Source organism: Colletes latitarsis, chromosome 1 (genome assembly GCF_051014445.1).
Source record: "Colletes latitarsis isolate SP2378_abdomen chromosome 1, iyColLati1, whole genome shotgun sequence".
NCBI classification, from domain to species: Eukaryota; Metazoa; Arthropoda; class Insecta; order Hymenoptera; family Colletidae; genus Colletes; species Colletes latitarsis.
The window spans coordinates 41,305,427-41,329,970 of NC_135134.1; the positions used below are offsets into that span (position 1 = coordinate 41,305,427).

Genomic DNA, 24,544 nt, shown 5'->3' on the forward strand with positions numbered 1-24,544 from the left:
AAATTAAAAAATGTTTCCTTTTATTAAAAATTGACTATATTGATTCATTTAGACTATCACAAAGGAAGATTAAAGCCTTCTTACAAGTTTCACGTCACATTTCTTCCACTTTGAAGAAATGTGACGTATTTATAAACAAAACATAAATAACGAAGAAGAATTTTTAACAAGCTGAACTTAGAAGGGATCATGAGAGAATAGGATCACACAAAGTTAATCGTATCCATTTGTGTTGCATTTCTTTTCTTTTTATTGTTATTAAATAATTTGTTCCTTCTTTATTATTATAAGTGACAAGTGTTTTCTTTTTAATATTGTCTGGAACCTAATCCCATCCTATATTTATATTATCTTGTAGAATTTTAAAAAGGAAAAGAACGATTTTAATCTAGAATCGTTTCTGAAAATAATGTTCGCAATTGTTTAAGTAATAAACGAAGTATAATAAATAGATAACGAAAATATATTAACCGACGTATCTTCAATTTGGAGGTAGATACTCATTATCCGTAGACAGAGTACTCTTCCGATAGTCATTCTCAAATACCAAATCTTCATATCCTTCGCTTGTACCTTTTTCTTTTGGTACCGCCGAAGGATTTTGTACAGGCGTTGAGCTCACCATAGTTCCTTTTAACCACTCGTCGTCTAATGGTGCAAAAATTGCAACCTAAACAAATATTGTTACTAGTATTTCTACCTAAATCATGTTACGACTTGATAATTTATTATGTTCAAAGTCACTTTAGATTTAATTAACCCCTTGACGTACGATTTAAATTCAATTTTTCAAATTTACACTCTTTTATTTCGAATGTAGAATGTATTATCTTATAAAAAGAAAAAGCTTTCGTAATATTTGCGTCACAAAGATATCAAAAACCTATTAAAAATCTCATTTTATAAATACAATGCAATAAGGTATAAACATATGTACATAAAGAAATATATCCATTAGAACAAACTTCTTACTTGATTTGATGGAAGGCATCCTGTATCTTGACTATAAATTCCAGCTAACTCGTAAACTCCATTTTGATTTTCGCAGGCAAGGGGCCCTCCAACGTCTGCCTCGCAAATATTATTTATGTCCTCCTTAGTCGCGCCACAAATAATTCCGTTTGCTACGTTTGGGCTTAAGTCCCCTCTTATTAATTGCTCTTTGCATTGTTCCATTGAAAGTATATCCAAATCCACTGCATGCATAATTGCACCGGCATAATGCGCTAGATAAACATAATTTTTGCACGGTTCGTCATTTTGTGCAACTACTTTTGCAACAAATTAATGTCAAAAGGGCTAGTTTAAAATTGAATAATGCATAAATACACGCCATCAAAAAACCATGATCTTATTAGTATGAAACTAACGACTGAATAACTGTCTTATACACGATAATAAAAAAAAAGAGTTTACAATCGTTAGGATACTTTCCAAATGAACAATGGATTAGCCTATTGACCAACGTCGGATTTCTGCAGTAGTTGACGACATTTCTTTTTCTTTTCAGTGAAAAAAATTGTTCCTAACTAATAAAATACACATATACAAATTGTGAAAGTTGACACTTCCACGCGTAATTTAAAACAAAAATCATTACGTTTGGTGACATACTTTTGAACTCTGTTTTGAAAATAAATGATAAGAAGGTGCTCTTCGAAAATAGCTTGAACTCATTAATTTCAACTTTCTATTTCTATTCTTATAAATATAAAATAATTATATACTTGTTTTTTTAAATACCTTGAAGAATGGATTTTCCCCAGCCGGTAGCGATACATGACTTATTCTTTTGCGGCTGTTTCGTTGTAGGCAAACACAGAGGATTTACGTGAAAATCGAGATTTGCAGAATTTTCAAGATGTAAAATTGCGAGGTCGTGATCTCCGAATCCTCTTGCATAACCAGGATGTACATTGATAGACGATACGTTGAGAATTTCATAAGGAAGGGGTTCCTCGTGTTTTAATTCATATCCTAATTTCCATTCCCCTAACTTTATTAAAATATCGTCTGGTGCCAAGCTTGATTTAATAGAAAATGTACGAATTAACTGCATCGTTAACTGAACCGAATGAAATTAGAATCTTAAAAATGTTCAATTCGGTTTAATTCTAGTTTTAATGAACATTTGCGCAAAATTTTGTCAAAATCGGCGTGTATCATTCACCGACGTTTCTTTTTAAGTCAAAATCGCCTCAAAATTGTAGAACTGCAGACAAAATTGAAATTTTATTTATGTAGGTGATCATTTACCTGTCGATACAATTGGCCGCTGTTATTACATCACGAGTGCTAATTAGAGCACCGGAACAAAGAATTTTCTTTTCTTTCGAATGCAAAACCATCGCTTGCCATGGAATTTCGGCGAAAACAGTTTGTGATTCCCTAATTCCTGGTCTCTGTAACGTCAAATTAACGAATCGTATTTCAAATAATTCTAAGTTATCATTATCATTCTTTTTTTTGCATAATTTTGTATATACAGGGTGTTCGGCCACCCTTGGGAAAAATTTTAATACGAGATTCTAGAGGCCAAAATAAGACGAAAATCAAGAATATCAATTTGTTGATTGAGGTTTCGTTAAAATGTTATTAACGTTTAAAGTTCCGCCCGTACCGAATTTTTTTCTCGAAAATGCGCAAGATTTCGGGGGTATGTCTATTCACCAAATATGATTGTAATTGATCCCCGCAACCGAAAATAATTTTTTCAGAATTAATTAAAAATTTTTTTTCCGTCGAAAAATTTCACACCTTCTCGAATTTTTTTCTAGAAAGTGGGTAGGATTTCGGGGGTATGTCTATTCACCAAAAATGATTGTAATTGATCCCCGCAACCGAAAATAATTTTTTCAGAATTAATTAAAAATTTTTTTTTCGTTGAAAAATTTAGGCACCTACCCCCTGTCGATTTTTCTTAAAAATTCGTTTTTCATTTTTAGTAATTTTGTTTGACGCCCTACAGAAAAGTTGTCTAATACTTTTTTGTAGGTACCCATGAGCTCTACTTCAGAAAAAAGTTTCATTGAAATATATTCACAATTGTGGGAGTTATGGCTGTTTGAAAATTGGACCATTTTTATGGGGTTTTTCTCATTTTGTGGGGTCAAGGACCAACTTTTCGAATATTTTTGCGATTTGTACATATTCTCCATCAAAATACGCGTAGTTTGCTTTTTTAAACATTAAAATCGTCCAATCCGTTCAAAAGTTATGACGTTTTAAAAATTCGCATGAAAATTCGGGCAGACATTTCTGGCCAGAAATTATATTTTCGGTAAGGAATTTTTTTCTCGAAACTGAGTAGAATTTCGGGGGTATGTCTGTTGACCAAAGATGCTTGCAATTGACCCCTGCAACTAAAAATAATTTTTCCAAGACGATTCGAAAGTCTTTTTTTTCACCCAAAACTTTCAGCACATACTCGAATTTTTTTCTCGAAAGTGGGTAGGATTTCGGAAGTATGTGTATTCACCAAAAATGATTGTAATTAACCCCCGCAACTGAAAATAATTTTTCCAGAACGATTTAAAATTTTTGAATTTAATTGTTAATAACTTTTTAACGAAGCCTCCATCAACAAATTGGTATTCTTGATTTTCGTCTTATTTTTGTCTCTAAAATCTCCTATTAAAATTTTTCCCAGGGGTGGCCGAACACCCTGTATATAGAAGAGGGATTCATTATGTGTTACTATAATTGAGCATACAATATAGTGTGTTCACATGTTTTTGATACAAAACCTTGCTTTTTCCAGCGAAACTGGTTTCTCATAGTTCCCTGTACCTAGAGTAATAGATCAGTTGTCAAGAATTACTTGTTTCTACAGCTGTTAAAAGATCAGCTTGACGTCTCTATTATTTTGAAAATGATATGCATAATCACAAGTAAGTAATGTTGAAACAAAAATAACTAATTTTACCTTAAGATCAGTGAAAGTAAGAAATTTTTACGCGACCTCAACAAGAAACTATAATCCACATTTTTGCAATAATGTGCAAGTGTCCAAATACTTATGCACGGCAAAAAAAAAGGAATACGAATATTTTGATATTGTTTTAATTGATGAAAAGCAACTGTAATTGTGTACACAAAATTTTAAGCAGCAGATTACATATAATCGAAATCAAAAATTGTATTTTAAAAATTATTGGTTGATTTTTCCTACTCTAATGACTTAAAAATACTTACCATATTTCTAACACCACATTTTAGGCTCAGTTGTTCGATATTCAAATCGTCTTTATAATTCGGAATGGTTTCGATCGGAGGAACTAAAACTTGTGCAGAAATAACCGAATTATCAGGTACTAATACGGGTTCCAGTTTTCCTTCGGTTGGCAGAGAATTTTGTGACCCCAAGTCAGGTCTAGCAGTTGTTTTAATCGGCGGTACAGATACTTTAGGCGGTCTTACTTTTGCTGTACTCAGAAATGTTGGGAAACCTTGTTCATCGAATCCACCAGAATAATCTTTAGGTAGATTTTCCGTTGGCCAAGGATCTACATAATTTGGATCTCGACAACATTTGCCGATTATTCCGCTTTCAGGATTTTTGCAACTCTGTAAGACAATGTAAAAACAAATGTTTAATGAAATTACCACATACGTATTCTTACTTAACAATAATATTATACTTTAGTAATAAAGCTTTTATCTTTTTCGTAAATAATTAAATGCATCTCAGGTATTTTCAATTTGATTCAATGATCTCATTTTGTCTATCTTTACTTACGCTCAGTGGCACACGTTGCAAAAATGTTGTACTTGGAAAAGAAACAGGTTCTGGACTAATTGTACCGTCCATGGTGCAGTATTGTTCTTCGACGCAAAGAAGAGCCGCCGCGCAGCCAAGCTGCAAATGGGTTGCAACAGCAAGAAGATCTGTGGATGACGATATTTTTATTAAAAAAATATAATGAAATTGATCTAATAATGTAAATTTGAACCATAGTAAAATAATGTATGTTTCATGTTTACGTGACTGTATTATTTCAGCATAAAAGAAGCAATTTTTTTTTTATTTAATTGAACATAATAAATTAGAATCAGCTGAAAAGAGACAGAAAAGAATTTGTTCACTATTCATAATAATTGTTTTTTATTTTAAAGAAAGCAGTTAGCTACTAAAATTTAATAATACCATTAGCAATCGAAATATGAAATTGTTTTACTTGTAGAAGATTGAACAGAATTTTGTTCATCGAGATCTTGAGTCACGCGCGAATCTGTAGATCCGCTAACAAAGACTTTTGTAGCTTGATTGTTTTTTGTAGGCGGTCGTTTTACTCCAAAACCTGCGTTAAAGCTATTGCTTCCCAAAGTTTGTTTGGATGTTTCGATTTTTGGCAATGTATCTCGAAACCCTTGCACAACTGTACAGCAAACTTCGTCGCTGATTCTGCATTCTTTTTCCTGTTTTGAATAAGAATTAAAATAATGGTAAGTTATTATTAGAAGAGCATAAGTATACTATTGCAACTGATTTTGATTTTGGAGAAATTATAGGACACATTAGTTTAGCATAACTGTTTACCTTGCTTGATGAGAGGGTAACATCATTTGTTATATAAATGTTACCATTGACACAGTCATTTTTCTTGGTACAGATTCGATTCTCTCCTCTGCAGGTAATAGTAAAATCTGCAGTTTGTTTAAAAAGTGACGTTGGTCTCGAATTGTCAAAATCAAAATAATCTTCATTGGTTGTTTGTTGATTGAATTCTTGTTTCGTAGGATTTTGAAGTACTGTTTACATAAAATGAAGAATTAATAGCGATTAATAGCGATTAAAATGATCATCGAATCGTATCAAGGCAACACTTCTGTCGGAATCTTTGATGTTCGATTGCATTGTCTGATTCAATGAAAAATTTTAATTAAAAATGATATAAAATTATATAAAAGTATAATGAGAGTTAACAAAATAATATAAATCTCTCTAAATAATATATACGCTTTTTTTAATCAAAAAAACAAAAACATACCTATTTGATCATATTCGTCTGGATTCGACGGTTGAAATCCATGTACTGAGATAATTGCAATAATTAAAATTAATAGTCTGACAAGCATTTTTGACATATTTCCACTGCATGCATCTGCAAAATATAATATGCCAATAGATATAAAAATACACTAGAAATTATAATGTTTTTAACTCAAATTTTGTAATGTGTTTATATTATTGTACCAGTATACATGGTACAATCGGGGAGTGATCCTACGTGAAAAAATAAATTAAAAATGTAGAGTAAAATTTTGTTGTATAATTCTTTGTTTTCGAGATAACTGAATTTGAAAATTTGTGGGATACACGTGAGATTGAATACAATTTGTTTCACGCATCTGTCCATTACTCGTTATTTCTATTTGTGCTTATGTCCAAGTCATACTCTATTCCAGGGGTCGATAGTTTTTTTATGGCCTGCAAGTATAATTTATGGATACGTGTTTACTAACTAAAATAAAATAATATCATTAAGTAAAGAATATTAGTCCCATTAATAAATATGTATTTTGTGGGTTTCTATTTAAAAAAAGAATTTGTGAAAATACATTTCATTAAAGAATCATAAAAATGCTGTTTAATATTCATACGATATGTATAGTCGCAACAACCGTAGTAGTTGGATGCACAGCTGCACTAGTAAGGTCACTAGCTGCACAGCCCACGAATGTTCGTTACAAATGCATATGGCAGACACAATCAGAATGAGTAGGAAACAATAAAAATTAGCGGAATACAATGACAACTCGTCCATAATGGCTGCAATGCTACAGTCTCTACAGTAAAATAATGACGAAATAAACCCAAAATAGATACCCAAAAAAGATTATCCAAGCTTCAGATTTCCCAAGATTGCTTCGTAATACAATAACACGTTTAAAGTCTACGAAACAAACATTGTAAATACATGCTACCCACGGTAGAAAGATGCGTGTAAGCATTAATGTGTCAAGACTAATGAAAAATTATACGATACATTATAACCAATGAAGCAAGATCTGCAACCATGACAGGTGAATTATTAAAACGTGACACAAATAGAAATGAGTAAATGGGCGATTCGATGAACCCTTAAAAAGGCCAACTTTAATTTTACAATATTACGAGTGAAAAATATTAAATAAAACAATTCAAATTTTCCATACAGTGTTCACAATAATAATTTTTTTTTCAATCTTCTCATGAGATTGAATTCTTTATTGAAAAACTCATAATTTAAAAAAAAAACGTCTTCTAGCACCGTCCAGTTTCCGAGATATTTAAAAACTATATTTTCAGCCTCCCATTTATAGATATTTATTTAAAAACTAGCTCTCTCATAAGTTCCATCAAAATTTCCCTTATAAGTGAAAGCGAGTCATTTTGTCAGATGAATCTAAAATTAATAGAATTTTGTCAGATGGACGTGAGTCACGAACTTGCGAAACATCAAATTCCACCGGTGGTTCAGCGTTTTCGATAGTCTTATTACATAAAACCTCCACTTTAAAATTCCAAATAACTCAAATTATTTAAATATCTTTTTTTTGGTGATTTTATACGTATCTCCTTGCGTATATCATTCGTTTATTGTTTATATCCATAAAGAATGTTCAATTTGTGTGGTACGTATGTCCAAGATAAGTTGAAAAAGTTAAACAAATAATTTAATTTCAATTGCTTAACGTATTAAATTATTATTTTCTAATTGATACATTCCTATGTCAATATTATGATTAGACAGCATAATCTAGTATATTTTTTTTACTGGACAGAGGTGTTTATTCCATCAACGATTCAGAAATGGCTCAAACTTCTGTCATAGTCCAAACGGAAAATATTACTCGTCCGGTTGTTTAAGCGTTAACATGCATTCAATCATTATAATAATGTGACCTAGAACTCCAGAATTTGAGATCAAGTGCCACCAACTTGTGCGTAATGAGCACACGGTATAATCGTCTCGCTCACCGGATCTCACGCCATTGGAATTTTTCTTCTGGAGAAAGCTAAAAGAAGAGGTTTATTATGAACAACCGATAACACCAGAAATCACGAAAGAACGAATAACCAAAGTGTTTTCATAAATGATCTTTAAAATCACAACCACTGAGAACATTAGCGGCTATACAAACATTTATAACCGTTTAATATACCTTATACGTATCGTTAAGAATCCTAATATTTTGCAAAATTTAATTATGTTTTCTCTATGTGTTGTCTATGTCCATTCGAAGAGTAATTAATTCAGTTCAATCATTTTCAGTTAATTTCATGTAATTAATTTAAGAATTTTACGTCAAATTATTTGTTATTTTTTTTTAGAAAAGTAATTGAAATAAAAAGTTATTTGAAAAATAATTTATTTAAACTCAGCACAAAACAAAGTCAGTTTTCTATATTATTTGATGAAATAAAAACGATAAACTATTCGAAATAATTTGATTATTCCGAATGGTTATTTGTTATCTTATTTGAAATAAAATGTGCCCATTTATTTAATACTTTAAATACTTTATTAGAAAAGAACACATAATAGAAACAGAAAAAATTGTATATGCAAACACTTCAAATGTTCAAGATAATGGTTGACATTAATTGACTGGCAACCCACTTCAGTGGGAAATGAACATTCTGCCACACTTTCCCTGCGACGAATAATCGCGAAACACCTAAATTACGAACTGATAAACGAGAACGGTACCTTTAATTACAATTTCTTCATATTGCTTCAGTAAATTTACAAAAACGCGAAACTATTGTATTGAGTTTAACAATTTGCACGTCTTTGTATTTTCCTCTCTTAATATTAAAATTACGTGCGTTTACTATTTGTGTATGTTACACACATGTGTTTTTTAAATTTTAATTCATATACAGTGCAATAGTCATTATTCGATTGTTTAGCCATTCAAAATGTTATCCAGAGTATATCTCTGATATTCTTCTCTTATCGAAATATCCCTCCACAATCATACAAATTAATTATTACAATGAGTATAAATTATAGGGATATTACATTGATATAGTGCAACCAATACATTTGAATAGTAAAAAGTTCATGGTATCGAAAACGCTATTTCTGAAATAACAAATGTTTTTATTAGGAATTTTTTAAGCATTAGTGGTATTAGGAAAAGAGTTTAAACTACTCTAAAGTCTGCAACACTGTTTTGTAAATGTTTAGCAAAGGATCGAAGTATTTTCTATAGTTTTTACAGTTTTTACTATAATTATTTATGATAAAAAAATTAAAATATCAGATTAAGCTCAAATATATAAAGAATCTTCTTTTGCGTGTCAAAATTAGGAAAATTAGGCAATATCATGCCAACGTACTATTAAAATAAATTGGTTACCAGGATCAAATACAAAATATTCACCTTCGTAATTACGGTTTTTGTTTATATTACCTGAAGTATATTAATACGTATGTATAAAGACACTTGACCTTTTCCACCTCACGACGTCGCCATTTTAATCAAAATAATAACTGGCTGTATGCAATCGATTGTCGCGACTGTATGGTATGTGTTTTTGAGTATGAAACTTGTATATTCAACCAATAAAACCTTACTGTACAATTAAAAATCTGATCTATTGCCTGCATTAACCATAATACATAAATTCGCCTATGAATATGAATTATTTATATTGTCATTTTATAGTTCGTTACAATTACAGTCAAAAGTTAATTTTATTTTATCCAAATTCTGTTTTATAAATGATACTTTTTACTAGTTCTTTAAACATAGTTTTCAAAATGTATTTATTATTTGATAATCGAATTTTATTTTCGTCGTTCTTGTGTAAAAAAGCAAACACAATCGTACAGTAGTTGATACGTTAAAACCACTTGTTTTTAGAGAATTTATTTCCAAATTATAAATAGGTTCTCCTTTTCCGTAATAATGGGTATGAATGATAAAGAAACTAAAAATAGTGTATCTAAAAGAATCTAAGAGCTGTACGAATAAATTCGAACAGTGTTTAGAATAAGGATGTCGTCGGATGGACAAGGCGTTGGCAACCAATAATCGTAATTTATGGAAAAAAGAAGACCGATCACCCAGAAATAGCCTATACCACATCGTCCTGATCGAAAGAGAAAGGAATACACATGTACGCATATGCGTGCTTTTTACTTTTCTAATGTCCTACATTCCTAGAATGATATTTTGGAGCTCACGTCATTCTTTTCTCGACCTCGAGTATGTTTCACTCCACCTCTCCACTGCCTTTTCTCCTTTACCGTCCATCTTATTTCTTCGTCCACCTTGTTAACAATTACTATTCATAATGATAATTTTCAAATAACATAGTTTCGTAAACTGATTTCGCTGCCTTATTTTCAATTTTCCACGAAGTTTCAAAAATATCGATCGAATATTTTTATCAATACGCCGTCACTTTATTCTTCTGAAATGATGTTTTTCTTTTTACGAAATTTAAATTACCCTTGTTTGAATCCTCGTCAAATATTTAAAGATCGAATCGAAAATTTATTGATAAATTTGTAGCAAATCGAACTACCATGATCTTATATGTATATTCTCCCCTGAGTAATATTTAATTTGATTACGAAATTTATAATGCCCGATTGAATATTTTTGCCATTTATTTTTGACCTTGCTTTTATCTAAAAAAAAAAGAAATTCATCGAAATTTCGGCAGTATTAAAAATTTCGCTGAAAAATATTTATTACGGAGGTACTCATTTTCTAATTGCATGTTTATATAATTCGCAATATTATTTTTTAAATGTCACACTTGATGTTGTTAGTCCGATGGAATTGTCACTTGTTTGTATTAATTTATATCCACACAATTCTTTTTTAATAACGTGTTTGTATTTACATTTTTCCGTTTACCTTCATTGTTCGTTTTTGTATTGTATTCGGTATTCGTAATGCATTCTTGAAATTATTGTAAATATCAATCAAATCGAAGAAAATAGTTAATTTACGTAAAATATCTATTAAACCGCGAAAAAATATTTTCATTTTATTCTAGATAAAAGTAATACCAAAAAGATACCAAATATTGTGTTGAATAATTCTCAAGCGAAATTGAAATAAATAATTCTCTTTTATCGTATAATAAAGGAATATATTGAAAAACAATTAATTCCGATGTAGTGAATAATGCAAACACGAAGAGAAATTATTCTTCGAATCAGGAATCATTTTGTTTTAAAAGAAAATTGTACATGGAAAATGTAATACTTTCTCCGAACAATTAAAACAATTTAAACGTATAAAAATTTTTGCAATGTTTCAATATTTGTGAACATAAACTACATTACACGACAAAAAACCGTTGACTATAAAAAATCTGTAACTAAATTACACGAAGAAAATTAAAAGGAGAAATATTAGGAACACTTGTCTTTTCTTGCCTGTATCAAAAATATAACAAAGAAACATTTTGTGGCTGAGACATTTACATTAAAAATGTCACATTAACGGTTAGTAAATTTTTAAAGTTTAATGAATATTTTGGTTTACGATTGAGTTAGTAAGAAAATGAAATTGTGTATCCAACAGTAGTTTAAAACGTTATTTATATTTTTATACAGGATTGAATGTCATAAACAATTACTTGTGTGTAGAACATGGAGTTTCTTGGAAAACACGCAAGGTAAAAACATAAATTTACCATGGAAGATAAATAAAGACAAAAATTATAAAAACTTACGTGATCGATAGATTCGTATGCGATGATTACGATTCACTAAATGGAATTTACTCTTCCACGTACTGCCTAAAAGAAAGTCAATAAAACTGACGCTGCTTTAGTATCCGTCCTTCTCTTATATCGATTCACCGATTTTGGTTGTATCCCTACCATTTCAATCGGCAATTGCAATCTTGTACGTATCTCCTCCGGATCATCTTCTCCAGAATCTTTTTCATGATTGGGAGCCTAGATTTTTTGCTACGTGGTCACTGAACATTTTACCATTCAGACGCCTATTATATAAACGTAAACTTTTACACCATTCTCCATTTAATTATTATATCAAAACACCTTTTTAAAATTGAATTGTATCAAGTGCAATTTAATTTATTATAATGCAAATATAATACAAACCTCTTCGACATTATTATAAATATACATTCATGTATAATTATTGGATAGAAATGCCCTTTCGATTGATTTAGTTCTTCATTAATTTTCAAGACAAATATTACAAATACATTTTTTGTACCTTTTTACTGTACAATTATATGTAGATATAAATATAAAATATACGTAAATGTAGATACAGTATAAATACATAGTAGCACACTAAAGTTATACACAAAAATATAATTATGAACTCGTTTTATTAAACATTTAACGAGTCCCTGCATTTTTTTTTCAACAGAATTATAGAATTATAAAAGAAGTGAATATTTAGACGAATTCAGTGTAAATAAATATTCAAATTTTTCTAATATTTATAATTTTTTAAATTGTCCTACGAATCCGTCAAGTAGTAACAGATAACTTTTTTGTTTAAATACATATGTATATTCACTTACAATTAGATTTTATTAAATAATTATGCAAGAATAGATTATCTTATTTATTAAATTATTTTATAAATTTGTTGAATATTTCTACTGAATAAGAAATGTATACTATATACAATTAGGTTTTTCGAATATTAGTCAGAAAGGTATAACGAAACGCGTTCAACTGTATCACCTATTACATAAAATTGTTGAATAATTTAAAAACGAACCATGTTTAATAATTAAACATACATCGATAAACATTGTTTATCGTTTATCCTCGATTATTGCCTTATTAGTTACGTATTCAACTCTTAAACCGGCAAAATTGTCGAGTATTAAATCATAAAATACGCACCCAAATAACATGGGTTCTAAACCATTTGTTTTTGAGACGCGACCACTTTAAATTACGTCATGAATTTATTATACCTGTGTAGTTTGCTAATGAAGGTAACCAGGGCCCGCACTAGAGTTACTATCGCCACGATGCAATTTCCAATTTAGGCGCCCCTTTCCATTTCGTATCAGAAATTACAAATGTACGTAACTTGAGCTTTCAAGTGTAAAGCAACATGTATGAAGCCATACATCACATTTAGTTACGCAATAATATTATTGCACAAATAGTTGTTCGGCGTAGACACAAACTTCATAAAAATTTACTTGTTTTTAAACAGGAAAAACTCGTTAGTAATTTGATCAATGTATACAATAATTTATCAATTTATATGGAAAGCTATTCACACGTAATAATCATTTATTCTTTATTAATTTTTTTCTTTTTTATCAAAATGTGCTTAATAAGAGGCCACCCGATATAATACATTGTTTGTTTTCGTGAAAAGCCGACTTTTGCAATGAATGAGTGATTTAGTAAAGATGGCTCTATTCGAAAGACAAATGATTTATAGATCTATATTTATTTAGACTTTTTTTATAAGATTTTACATGCATAAGTACATATGTCACACATCCGTGAATGTTATGATATCCATTTAAACTCATCCTGTACAAATTACTATAGATATATTTATTCCATGCATTTATTTTATTTATCGCTTTCTTTCCAAATCGAAAACATTTGTACTCTTCCACAAACATTACTTACAGCAATTTAATGCAAATCGAAGCGATAACGAAATTTTGTTTATAAAAACATCTCTGAAATCTGCGGATTATTGACCAATCAGCCTCACGACAATCCAGTCATGTCGTAACTGTAATCTTCCGAGAGCAGACAAAGTGGCCTAACTCAGAGGTGCTTTCACATTCTTACTATGATGCTTTACTAAATGAGAGTCCAATTTTGTCAAAAATCAACCAATCATTTATACGCGTTTAAGCTAATTTTGTTTTTGATTCGATAATAAATTTCGTATTCTGGAATATAATAATATACCATACGATGTATATACTATTTGTTAATTCTTCCATTCTCACTGTAATCATATGACTACATATTTAAAATTATTCAATAAAATATTACCGTCATCTGTATCTTCAAATCTATGAATATATTAGGTCATTTTAATTTTCTGTAATTGTAGTAGAATGTATTTTAGCATTTATTTAAACATTTAGTGGTAAAGTAAAATGTATTATTATCAATCGTCTAAATGTCGTTACAGTACGATGATTGATAAAAGTTTATGGGAACTTTGAAAATTATCATACATATTTGTAATAAAAAGCTGCATATATAGACAAAATATAAAGAACGGAAAGGAAAATAAGAATGCAAACAACTACAGAAGGAATACATATAGTACAGAAAATCACTTTTTATTTTTTTTTTTCACATTGAGAACAATCTTTAAACATAAATAATAAAATTTCCCCTAAATTTTTATTATTTTTTAAAGAGATCATCCTCGATAAAAAGTCACGGCTTCGAAGTCCTTTCCTCTTCTTTGTTAGTGACTGATGTTTAACGAAAAATTATATCAGAGTCTGACAGAGCCAACTCTCACGACTTTCCACCAAAACCACTCATTAAGTTTCCGAGTCCACCTGCTGCACCTTGTTGAAGTTGCTTCATGATATTCTGTAATCCTGGCATACCGCCTGGCAGAAAGAATCGAAGTGTATACAATAAATTATCATCATTACTTCCTAAGATTGTCAGCACCGAACTCGCAAGTACAACACACCAATTCCACAAGTCATTGTTCATGTTTTACATTCTTAAGAATACGTCTCAATCAGTCACCAAACAAAACACTTTTCAATCGTATCGCTTCTCAATCGATCGTCAAACATAACACACTCGTATCACAACTTAGAACTCTGATTCGCTTATAATAAATCAGTATATGAATGACTTACCCATTTGATGCAAAACTCTTGGGTCCATCATTTTTGCCATTTGATGATTTAATTTCGCCATTTGCGTCGAATTTACATTTTTAGTCATATCCCCAGCTTTAAATAATCCCTTAATACCACCCATTTTCTTTACAACAGCTGCGAATTTCGTATACTGTGTAATTAAATCTTTAACTTCTTTTTCAGTTACTCCAGAACCTTGTGCTACCCTTACTATCCTGCCTTGTTGTTTGCTGAACAATTTTGAACCATCCCTGTTATCCAGTTCTATAAATATTAGTTTACGTTAATAATTTCTATATTCTTCAGTTATTGCTATTTAACCCTTTTATTACGGGTGGTGACTATAGTCGCTATTCTCAGAAACCGTGACAAACATAATGGCTGACGCTTCTATCATTGGGAACGTTGTGTGATCTAACCGTCCCGTATTAATATAAATGCCGCAGAAGCACAGTTGAGTTTAGATTAATATATCACTAATATTATATTGTAGCAAATAGTCGTTTAATATCACGTATACTATGAAGTTAAAAATAATATTAATCGCCACGGTACCTCAAATATCGCGAAAATAAAAAGATAAAACAATATAAAGGTAAATAGTATTCGGAGCAGGTGGAAATTATAGACATAGAGGTTACCTTAAAATGAATATTTCATATGTTCTACCCCAATAACTAGCGGTTATTTAATTGCAAATAAATATTAACCTGAGTCGTTCATACTATCCATAATAGTCATCAAACGTTTTAATCTTGCCATGGACTCCTGTTCTGTACCTTTCGACATAAAATCTTGGCTAAAACCAGGAATCATCCCCTATTTAATAAAAAAAAATATTTTATTCATTCTAATATGCGATCATATAAACCGATAATGACGCATCAATATTTGAAAGTTCAAATAGGAATTAGTGTATCAAATTTATGTGAATTAATACTTATAAAAGATTTAAGGAATTTAGTAAAGGTATATGAAATATTAACGAGGACCTAAAATAATAACATACGTAATACTCGCGTAAATACATAACAATAAATTCACCATAAAAATTGAACCCACCAATAGTTGAGAAAATGGACCCATTTTCATAATATTTTGAAATTGCTCATACATATCCCTCAAAGTGAATTGACCATGTTTGATTTTTTCGAGTAATTCTTCATTATCATCAAGATTTAATTCATTCACTTTGTCTATAAGACCTTCTATATCACCCATACCCAACAGTTTGCTAATAAAAGGTTTTGTTTTGAATGGCTCCAAGTCATCTATGTGTTCTCCTGTGCCTACAAAAATCACTGGACTTTGTGTTGCAGCAACCCTATAGAAATATACGTACTTACGTAATACGAAAAACTTCGATGATCAATAGTAATTAAACGATCGAACAATAAATTAATTTTTGCACAAATGATTCATGACGTAAATTGTTATTACAATACAAAGTAAATAAGAACATAATAATAAAGTATATCTATATACATATATAAATAAAATCGTAACTTTGTCTGTAATTATATAGTTTGCAGTTGATTTTTAAATAGACATACAGTATGTATGATGTCTAAATCGAATTACAAATTTTTGTCTATCTGTTTATTCGTCCTGGATTAACTCAAAATTTACTAAATTGATTTTTATTAAACATATGAAGGAACGGAATAGACTATGAACCCATTTCTACTTATCACGTAAAGTACCAAGCTAATTAAGTTTATCTTTGCATTTACGCCACGGAATAGCGCCAAACATGGCGGCGCAACGAGCTGTAAGCACTCACCGTGGAGCAGCAATGTATTTGCACCACTTGCTCAATTCAATAGTAAAGAACTTTTGTCAGAAACGACCTTACATTGTTAATGAAAACTGCTTTTAGTGATTACTAAATTCCACAATAGTTAGTATCACTTACTAATTTAAAATGCATGTAAGCGTACAAAATATTACAGAAAATACTTCAAGACTATTTAAGAACTTACGCTGAAAGAGCACCTCCACCTTTCGCGTGTCCATCAAGTTTTGTAATGATGATAGAACCAACATTAACGCGTTCTTTAAAAGCCTTTGCTTGAGCTTCGCAAGCCTGCCCTATTGTCGCATCCATAACGAAGATTATATTATCTGGTTGCTGGAAATAATTAAAACTAAAATTAAACAAATTAAAACAAGCCCAACTCTAAACCATTTCATAAAAACTATAACACTGATAACAGAATATTAACAATCTAGTTAGTATAGTCATTTTAATTTTTATGGAATGATTAGAGTTGAGCTAGTTTTTTCCCCTGGAGCGAGTGTGATACCACGCCAGCTTAGGTAATTCATGGAAAAAAATTAAATTTGATCGATAGATTCACCTGTTCTATAAACATAAAAAATGTAAATTGTCGCGACATTGCAATACTTGGATAACTGAAAGAAACGCGAGACCAAAGTCTCGTAGTTATAAAAGCATAGATACAGTAAAAGTTAGATATATGTCCGAAAATTGGGACCTTAAGTTAGACGTTTATGGAATAAATGCATCAATTCTAATTAGAGAAACAGCTCGAGTCGACTGACGAACGTAGAAAAGGACAGCGAGTGAAAGAGAAGGAAGCCCTTCTCGACTGCCGGGTTTTGTGATCCATCAATGAGCATTTCCTCTCAGTGATGGGGATGAACATCGAGCATTTATGTATATCTTATACTTATGTAGTGTAAAAAACAAACATCTGAGTAACCGTAGCATTGTGATAATTCTGCTGTAATTAATACGCTGCCCTTAACAATAAATATTTGAACTGAAGCATATTTTATGTAGCTACATTCTTTTGCACAAAATAAAAAATCAAAGAATCTTAATTTACTGATTCACACTTAATTCAACAAATTCAAATAATTTAAAAATTCGGAAAGATTCTCAGTCAGTCATCGCTAATTAATTATTACTAACACAGTATGGATAACATCTAAAGTACTTACGATTGCGTTCACAACTTGAAGCATTTCTTCAAATAAGGACTCTTCCTGTTTGTGCCTGCCACTAGTATCGACGATGATGATTTCATATCCTTCCTTCTTGAACATTTCCACACCATCCTGTGCTATTGTTACTGGATCTACTTCTGTGTAACTAATTAAAAAAATCTGATAATTATAATTATATTCCGTTTTTAGTACTATCATTACCTATAGTCGATCATAAAAATACTTAAATATCAATATAATTTTACGATATATCCTCTGTATTTTACGTAAATTTAGAATTAACAAATAAAGGTAATATTTAATATTACAATTTCTAGTTAATAAAAATGGAAAAACTTTTTGTATATTGTGTACTGTTGTTTAAATAAAAAGAGAAAACGGACAAATAGCTATTTTTATCGCAACAATATCCATATACTATACAGGGTGTTCGACCACCCTAGGAAAAATTTTAGTGGGAGATTCTAGAGGCCAAAATAAGACGAAAATCAAGAATATCAATTTGTTGATTGAGGCTTCGTTAAAAAATTATTAACAATTAAATTCAAAAATTTTAAATCGTTCTGGAAAAATTATTTTCAGTTGCGGGGGTTAATTACAATCATTTTTTATCATTAGACATATCCTCGAAATCCTAACCATTTTCGAGAAAAAAATTCCTTACCGAAAATATAATTTCTGGCCAGAAATGTCTGCCCGAATTTTCATGCGAATTTTTAAAACGTCATAACTTCTGAACGGATTGGACGATTTTAATGTTTAAAAAAGCAAACTACGCGTATTTTGATGGAGAATATGTACAAATCGCAAAAATATTCGAAAAGTTGGTCCTTGACTCCACAAAATGAGAAAAACCCCATAAAAATGGTCCAATTTTCAAACAGCCATAACTCCCACAATTGTGAATATATTTCAATGAAACTTTTTTCAGAAGTAGTGCTCATGGGTACCTACAAAAAAGTATTGGACAATATTTCCATACAGTGTCAAACAAATTTATTAAAAATCAAAAACGAATTGGTAAGAAAAATCGACAGGGGGTAGGTGTCTAAATTTTTCGATGAAAAAAAAAATTTTTAATTAATTCTGGAAAAATTATTTTCGGTTGCGGGGCCCAATTATAATCATTTTTGGTGAATACACATACCTTCGAAATCCTTCACACTTTCGAGAAAAAAATTCAGGAAGGTGAACAAATTTTTCGACAAAATTAAAAAATTTCAAATTGTTCTGGAAAAATTATTTTCGGTTGTAGGGGTCAATTACAATTATTTTTGGTCAATAGACATACCCTCGAAATCCTACGTACTTTCGTGAAAAAAATTCTTTGCCGAAAATATACTGTGTGGTCGGAAATGTTTCTATAACTTTTTAACGAAGCCTCCATCAACAAATTGGTGTTCTTGATTTTCGTCTTATTTTGGCCTCTAGAATCTCTCATTAAAATTTTTCCCAGGGGTGGACGAACACCCTGTATAACTTAAACTTATAACACTTAATTTATTATTCGTCAATCCTATTTTTTGAGTATCCATTTCTTCACGCGTGTTACAAACATGTCAGTACGTTATAAATAATTCTTTAGATGTTTTTTTGTTTCAAAAAACTATGGTTTTCACGTTATGACTAGTATAACTTTTATCATTGTCGTGACAATAAACTTTATTATCATTTCATGAACAATACGAACAGGTTCTGAAATTACTTTAGTTTACGCTATTTTTAACTGCATAAAAATAGTCGAAAAACCGCTACACTATTATGTGAAAACGTATCTTTAATATGATAAATAATTACTAGAAGTTTTTGTGTGATACATCTTACACCACACCGAAGCCATGCAACTTTTATTTAACCTGATTAAACTGATTTTCTCTAGGGACAGTAATACTGATGTAAGTACAGCTGCCATGAAAAGTGAGCTAACACGATTTAAAAATCGATTATTACAGCTTCAATGTAAAATAAAATCCTAAGAAAATGGTGGGACTTGCCATAAATAAATAAGAGGCATGCTTCAAAATGTGTAAGGAAAATCTATTAAAAATAGTTTTACAAATTTTGAAAAAATGAACATTTATATATTTTCAGAAATTAGAAAAGTAAGATGACATTGGAAAAAATTTACATAAAATAAACAATACATATAAAATATACAAAATGACTTGTGATATCCCAAACTTTAAACTCTTGTTTCATCCCTTTAAAACGTTTTTGGATTAACATAGAAATATGTAAATTATGTTTTTTATGTTTTATAACGTATACAGCAATAAAAGAAAAGAGTACTAAAGTAATGTTCTTTATCAAATGTAATAAAATGTTGACTAACCTTCCATAAAACGGGATTCTCGCTTTCGTTGAGTTTTGTTTTATTTGATCGTAAGCTCCGGCGCGGAAAGTATCAGCACAAACCAAACAGGCTTTCCAATTTTTCTTCAGGTAATGATATGCAAGTTTTGTGCAAGTGGTAGTTTTTCCCGAACCTTGCAAACCAACAAACATAATTACATTTGGTCGTCCTTTCACAGGCTGATAAGCTTTCACTCCTGGATCAATCAACTGTAACAAATCAAAAATATTATTTAATAATTTCTAATTACGACTAATCGTTAATAAAAAAATCTATTATTAGCAAAAAAAATGTTCGAATCGGTAAAACGACGACAAAACGAAATCGATGAACATAGGTAACAAAGTTGACCATATTTTATTACCAACAAATAATTTTTATTAAAAACATAAGTAAGAATAAGATCGTTTTAAAAGACTTTATTTTAAACAACGAGCGAATGATGTAACTTACTTTTACAAGTTCTTTGAAGACGGCACTTTGTATCATCCTCCTTTTATTAAGACCTCCAGCCATATCATCAAAGTCAATAACAAGACGTACATTTTCTCTGAGTTTCTTAACAAGTCTTATGTTGACATCTGCTTCCAGTAATGCAGCGCATATTTCTTTTAGCATAGAATTAAGAACCTATAAATAATACAAATAGATTTTATAATTTACGCAGCTTATATACTACATATACATGTACTTAAACCTATTGTATTAGTTAATTTTATCACTAAGAAATGTAGTTAGTCCCCCTGAAACTACAAAATTCAGTTCGTCTCCACAATTTATTATCTGACGAGTCATAATAAATTTTACAATCTTCGGAGTCGTTGAGTATACATAGTACAGCAATGTTTGGATAACTGCGAGTCATTTTCGATTGGATAAGTGAACGGTAGTCGTCCTTACTAGTGAGAGGGGACTCCCCTTGACATACCGAAAAGCTCAGCGTCGAGCTGACCGCATAGTGTAATCTGATCTCTCGAATATCGATAAGACAATACATACATACATAGTACATAACATAAAGATAAATCTTTTTTTTTTATTTTTATTTTTATTTTTTTTTTTTAGATGAAACTTTTACCAATGTATTTGTAAAAGTTTTCTGATTAAAATAATACCAAACACGATATAATTTGTTTTTAACCTGCTTCTAATGAAACATAAGTGAAATAAATTATTTTCACTCATTAAATACGCAAATATGATCCAAGTTATATCGTGTTTTATCTTATTTTAATCAGAAAAACGTCACAAATATATTAGTGAAGGTCCTATCGACAAAAAATAAGAAATAAATAAGTTTCACATTGTGTTATGCTTATTTACACCTCATTCGTTGTCCTTTTCTACGTTCGGCAATATACAAAGCCAAGCATCGTATACCTCGGTTTGTGCCTTTCTGGGAACTGAAAATTAACCATGCTTTTATAAATGCGAGATTTCAGTCCCGTGTTTCTCGCAGTTATCCAAGATTTGCTGTATTTCTTCTTACATGCACAATTTCCTACTCTTTTATATCGTCCATTCATAAATATTCTTACGCAAAGGTATACTGCTTCTATTGAGACATTTTGTATGTTATGACCAGTTTTTATTGAATATAATACATTAATATTCTCATTGAACTACTCTACCTACATATGTAGAGACGCATTGTTACACGTTGCATAACGCAATTGAAACAAATGAATATCGTGTCTCGTGTCTCGTAGGATTATTCAATATTTAAAAAACTGTTTTACAGATGTTTAAAACATGATACTAACTTTTCATTAATAAATTATAATCGCTAATTTGACAATCGGATGACAATGATTTGTTCAACATTCATACTACAGAAAAAGATTTATTAACTGAAACTTACTTCGGTTAATAAAGGAAATTTGTTTAACAATTTCTTTTGCAATTGTTTTAAAGAAATATTCGTTAATAATTTAGATAATTTAGAAAATTTGAAAAAAATATGAATGTAATTCTATTTGTTCTGTTTGAAGGTAAATTTAAAAAAAGGGGACCACATTAAAATTAACCATACGTTAAAAAATTCCATTGTAATTGAAGATTGATTGTATTTGATCTTTAAGTTGATTGACACTTAACATTGTGACGGCATAGCTACAAAAATATTTCCGAAAATTTTAATACATTTGTGATAATCAATATATTTAAAAACAATTAAAATATAACACATTTCAACAACAAAAATATTTAAACAAAAAAAATAATTTTCGCAATTTACATTTTTTAATAGATTCCAGCAAGAAAGCTAACTGATTCATGTTTGGAAAAAATGGATGATCAGTTTTTAACTTTGTAACATACTTATGATTAAAAATATTCTTATCTTTCTTGTACATTATATGTGTTCTCACTTTATTGTTTATTTTTTATTTTAAACATTTTTGTGCCAATATACTGTCCTTTAAAAGGTGTTACAAATTAATCTACAATAATCTTTGGAAGCCATTACAAAACCTGAATTGTTTATGTACTTGTTCCCACTTATATGATTTCACAAAACTCTAATATAATTTTCACTCTTTCTATCAAGCTCCAAAGCACTATTATTCCAAAAATTTCTGTTATACAATTATTTAGAAAAATAGGTGACAATAGGATCTAAATCAGAGATGAAGAATCTGCTACCTACAAACTATGTGTGACCATTTGAGACATGGTTTAGCCTTCTACACATATTTTCTCAATTATTTATTTTTATTTAGAAATTATACATTTGTAAAATGTGTATTTTAATTAATTGAAATTAAGATATCATTTTCAAATGACAATATTAAAAAGTAACCATTCTTAAGAATCTATTTTTTATTTTATAGTTAGTATGTCATCCTTCTTATTTGATCCATGAACAAACCACAAAATAATTGTAGATTATAAAATCTCATTCGTTTATGAGTCCCTAAACAGACATTAATTTACATTTAAATAAATACCTCTTTCTAATTACAACAAAACTGACTGTACATAAAGCATATAACATTATAAAGAATCCATGAAGTGATATACAGCCGTTTAGTGTCAAACAGTTCTCTACTCTTGATCTACATAACCTACATAGTCCAGCGAAAAACTTGAAAATGAATTAAAATAAGAATAGAAATGTGCAAGCATCAATTGCTTGTAAGAATATCTTCAATGTCGAAACAAATGAGACATTATTTAAAACAAAATAATTATATTACTAAATATTAAAATTACATGTGTACTTTGTACATAATTCATAACTTGTCATTCTTTAAATACTGTCCAAGTATTTTTATAATGCAATAATCAGACATTGGTTTATTTAATACATATTATCATATATTTATTACAATATTCATAAATGATCTACATTTTCAATAACAAGGACTTAATGTCTGATCACAAAAGATTAAAACCATACTTAGTTGTTTTGTGTATGAATAATTAAGTTATGGCATAATAAATCTAAACATATCCTATTGTATGAATACTTTCATTAGTAACAGTATGTGAAAATATATTTTCAGGTTATGTTCATACAGGAATACTTACTTCTTCATTAATAACGGTTGCATTGCTGAGAGATCGTAATGCAGATGTAATTTTACGACCTAAGTCTGCGAGAACCATTTTGCTGCCACTATCTAACTTTCACGCAAACAGAATGAAAAGTTAAATGTGCCCAGTTGTTATCCAGCTTTTGCCAACACACTTTGATGACACATTCGGGTTTCAGTGCAAAATGAAACTAAGTATTTATAAGTATTTAGTAAAAAACTAGAATTTTTTAAATTTAAAATTACTTAAAAGTCACTTTACGAAGAATTATCAATATATTATTTTTACTTTGCACACAATATAATCCGTTAAACGTAGATACAAATTGTAGGTTATGTTACGTCAGGTTCGGTCATTGATAACTAACTAACGGAGTATTAATAACATATGGTTTTGATTCAAAGATGTCACTAAAATACTATTTGCTATATTCCAAATATATTTTCAAACGAATGATAAAAAATATAAACAAATTTTAAAAATTTGTATATCTGCCTTTTATTGTTGCCTTTAAATATGTAATTATTTAAATATTAAATAAATACTCGAGCATAATTTTATATTACTAGTACAGATATTACTTTTAAAGCAATAACCGAAATTGATATAGAATATTATATTACTAATTCAGCTCGAAATACATATGTATGTACCATATATCTAGATTCTAACATAATGAAGGTCGTTCGATATATAGGTTGATAAATACATATACAAAAACGACAATATTTAGAGAACAGTATCAATTACTTTTTACACGTAAACATATTAAATATAATAATAAAACTATAGAAAGGAAATACAATATATTATCTAGAAAACTATACTGCATTAAATTAAATGTAATAGAAATTGGAT

The 24,544-nt window shown here is 29.8% G+C and overlaps 2 protein-coding genes across 2 annotated transcripts; both read right to left on the minus strand.

Annotated features, from left to right (window-relative positions):
* Nucleotides 1–307: 307 nt before the first annotated feature.
* On the minus strand, nt 308–11,760 carry Scaf (inactive serine protease scarface). Its single transcript, XM_076783002.1, has 10 exons — nt 11,690–11,760; nt 5,991–6,104; nt 5,540–5,751; nt 5,178–5,418; nt 4,739–4,887; nt 4,195–4,566; nt 2,257–2,402; nt 1,744–2,024; nt 973–1,226; nt 308–670 (listed from the first exon to the last, which is right to left on the minus strand). The coding sequence occupies exons 2-10, from the start codon at nt 6,085–6,087 to the stop codon at nt 482–484; spliced, it is 1,941 nt and encodes a 646-aa protein (XP_076639117.1). The 5' UTR covers nt 6,088–6,104; nt 11,690–11,760; the 3' UTR covers nt 308–481.
* Nucleotides 11,761–14,252: 2,492 nt separating this feature from the next.
* On the minus strand, nt 14,253–24,053 carry Srp54k (signal recognition particle 54k). The gene is made up of 9 exons (XM_076782864.1): nt 23,681–24,053; nt 20,603–20,779; nt 20,129–20,358; nt 17,791–17,941; nt 16,806–16,954; nt 15,886–16,147; nt 15,534–15,642; nt 14,821–15,087; nt 14,253–14,559 (listed from the first exon to the last, which is right to left on the minus strand). The coding sequence occupies exons 1-9, from the start codon at nt 23,756–23,758 to the stop codon at nt 14,462–14,464; spliced, it is 1,521 nt and encodes a 506-aa protein (XP_076638979.1). The 5' UTR covers nt 23,759–24,053; the 3' UTR covers nt 14,253–14,461.
* Between the last annotated feature and the right edge of the window lie 491 nt (nt 24,054–24,544).

Coding starts and splice junctions, on each gene's coding strand:
- Scaf (XM_076783002.1), bottom strand. CDS start 6,087: ATGTCAAAAATGCTTGTCAGACTATTAATTTTAATTATTGCAATTATC. Junction 2,403..4,194: donor AATGTGGTGTTAGAAATATG/GTAAGTATTTTT, acceptor TTGACGTTACAG/AGACCAGGAATTAGGGAATC. Junction 2,025..2,256: donor GCGGCCAATTGTATCGACAG/GTAAATGATCAC, acceptor TATTAAATCAAG/CTTGGCACCAGACGATATTT.
- Srp54k (XM_076782864.1), bottom strand. CDS start 23,758: ATGGTTCTCGCAGACTTAGGTCGTAAAATTACATCTGCATTACGATCT. Junction 20,359..20,602: donor TCTTCAAAGAACTTGTAAAA/GTAAGTTACATC, acceptor GATTTGTTACAG/TTGATTGATCCAGGAGTGAA. Junction 14,560..14,820: donor AAGAGTTTTGCATCAAATGG/GTAAGTCATTCA, acceptor TCTTTCTGCCAG/GCGGTATGCCAGGATTACAG.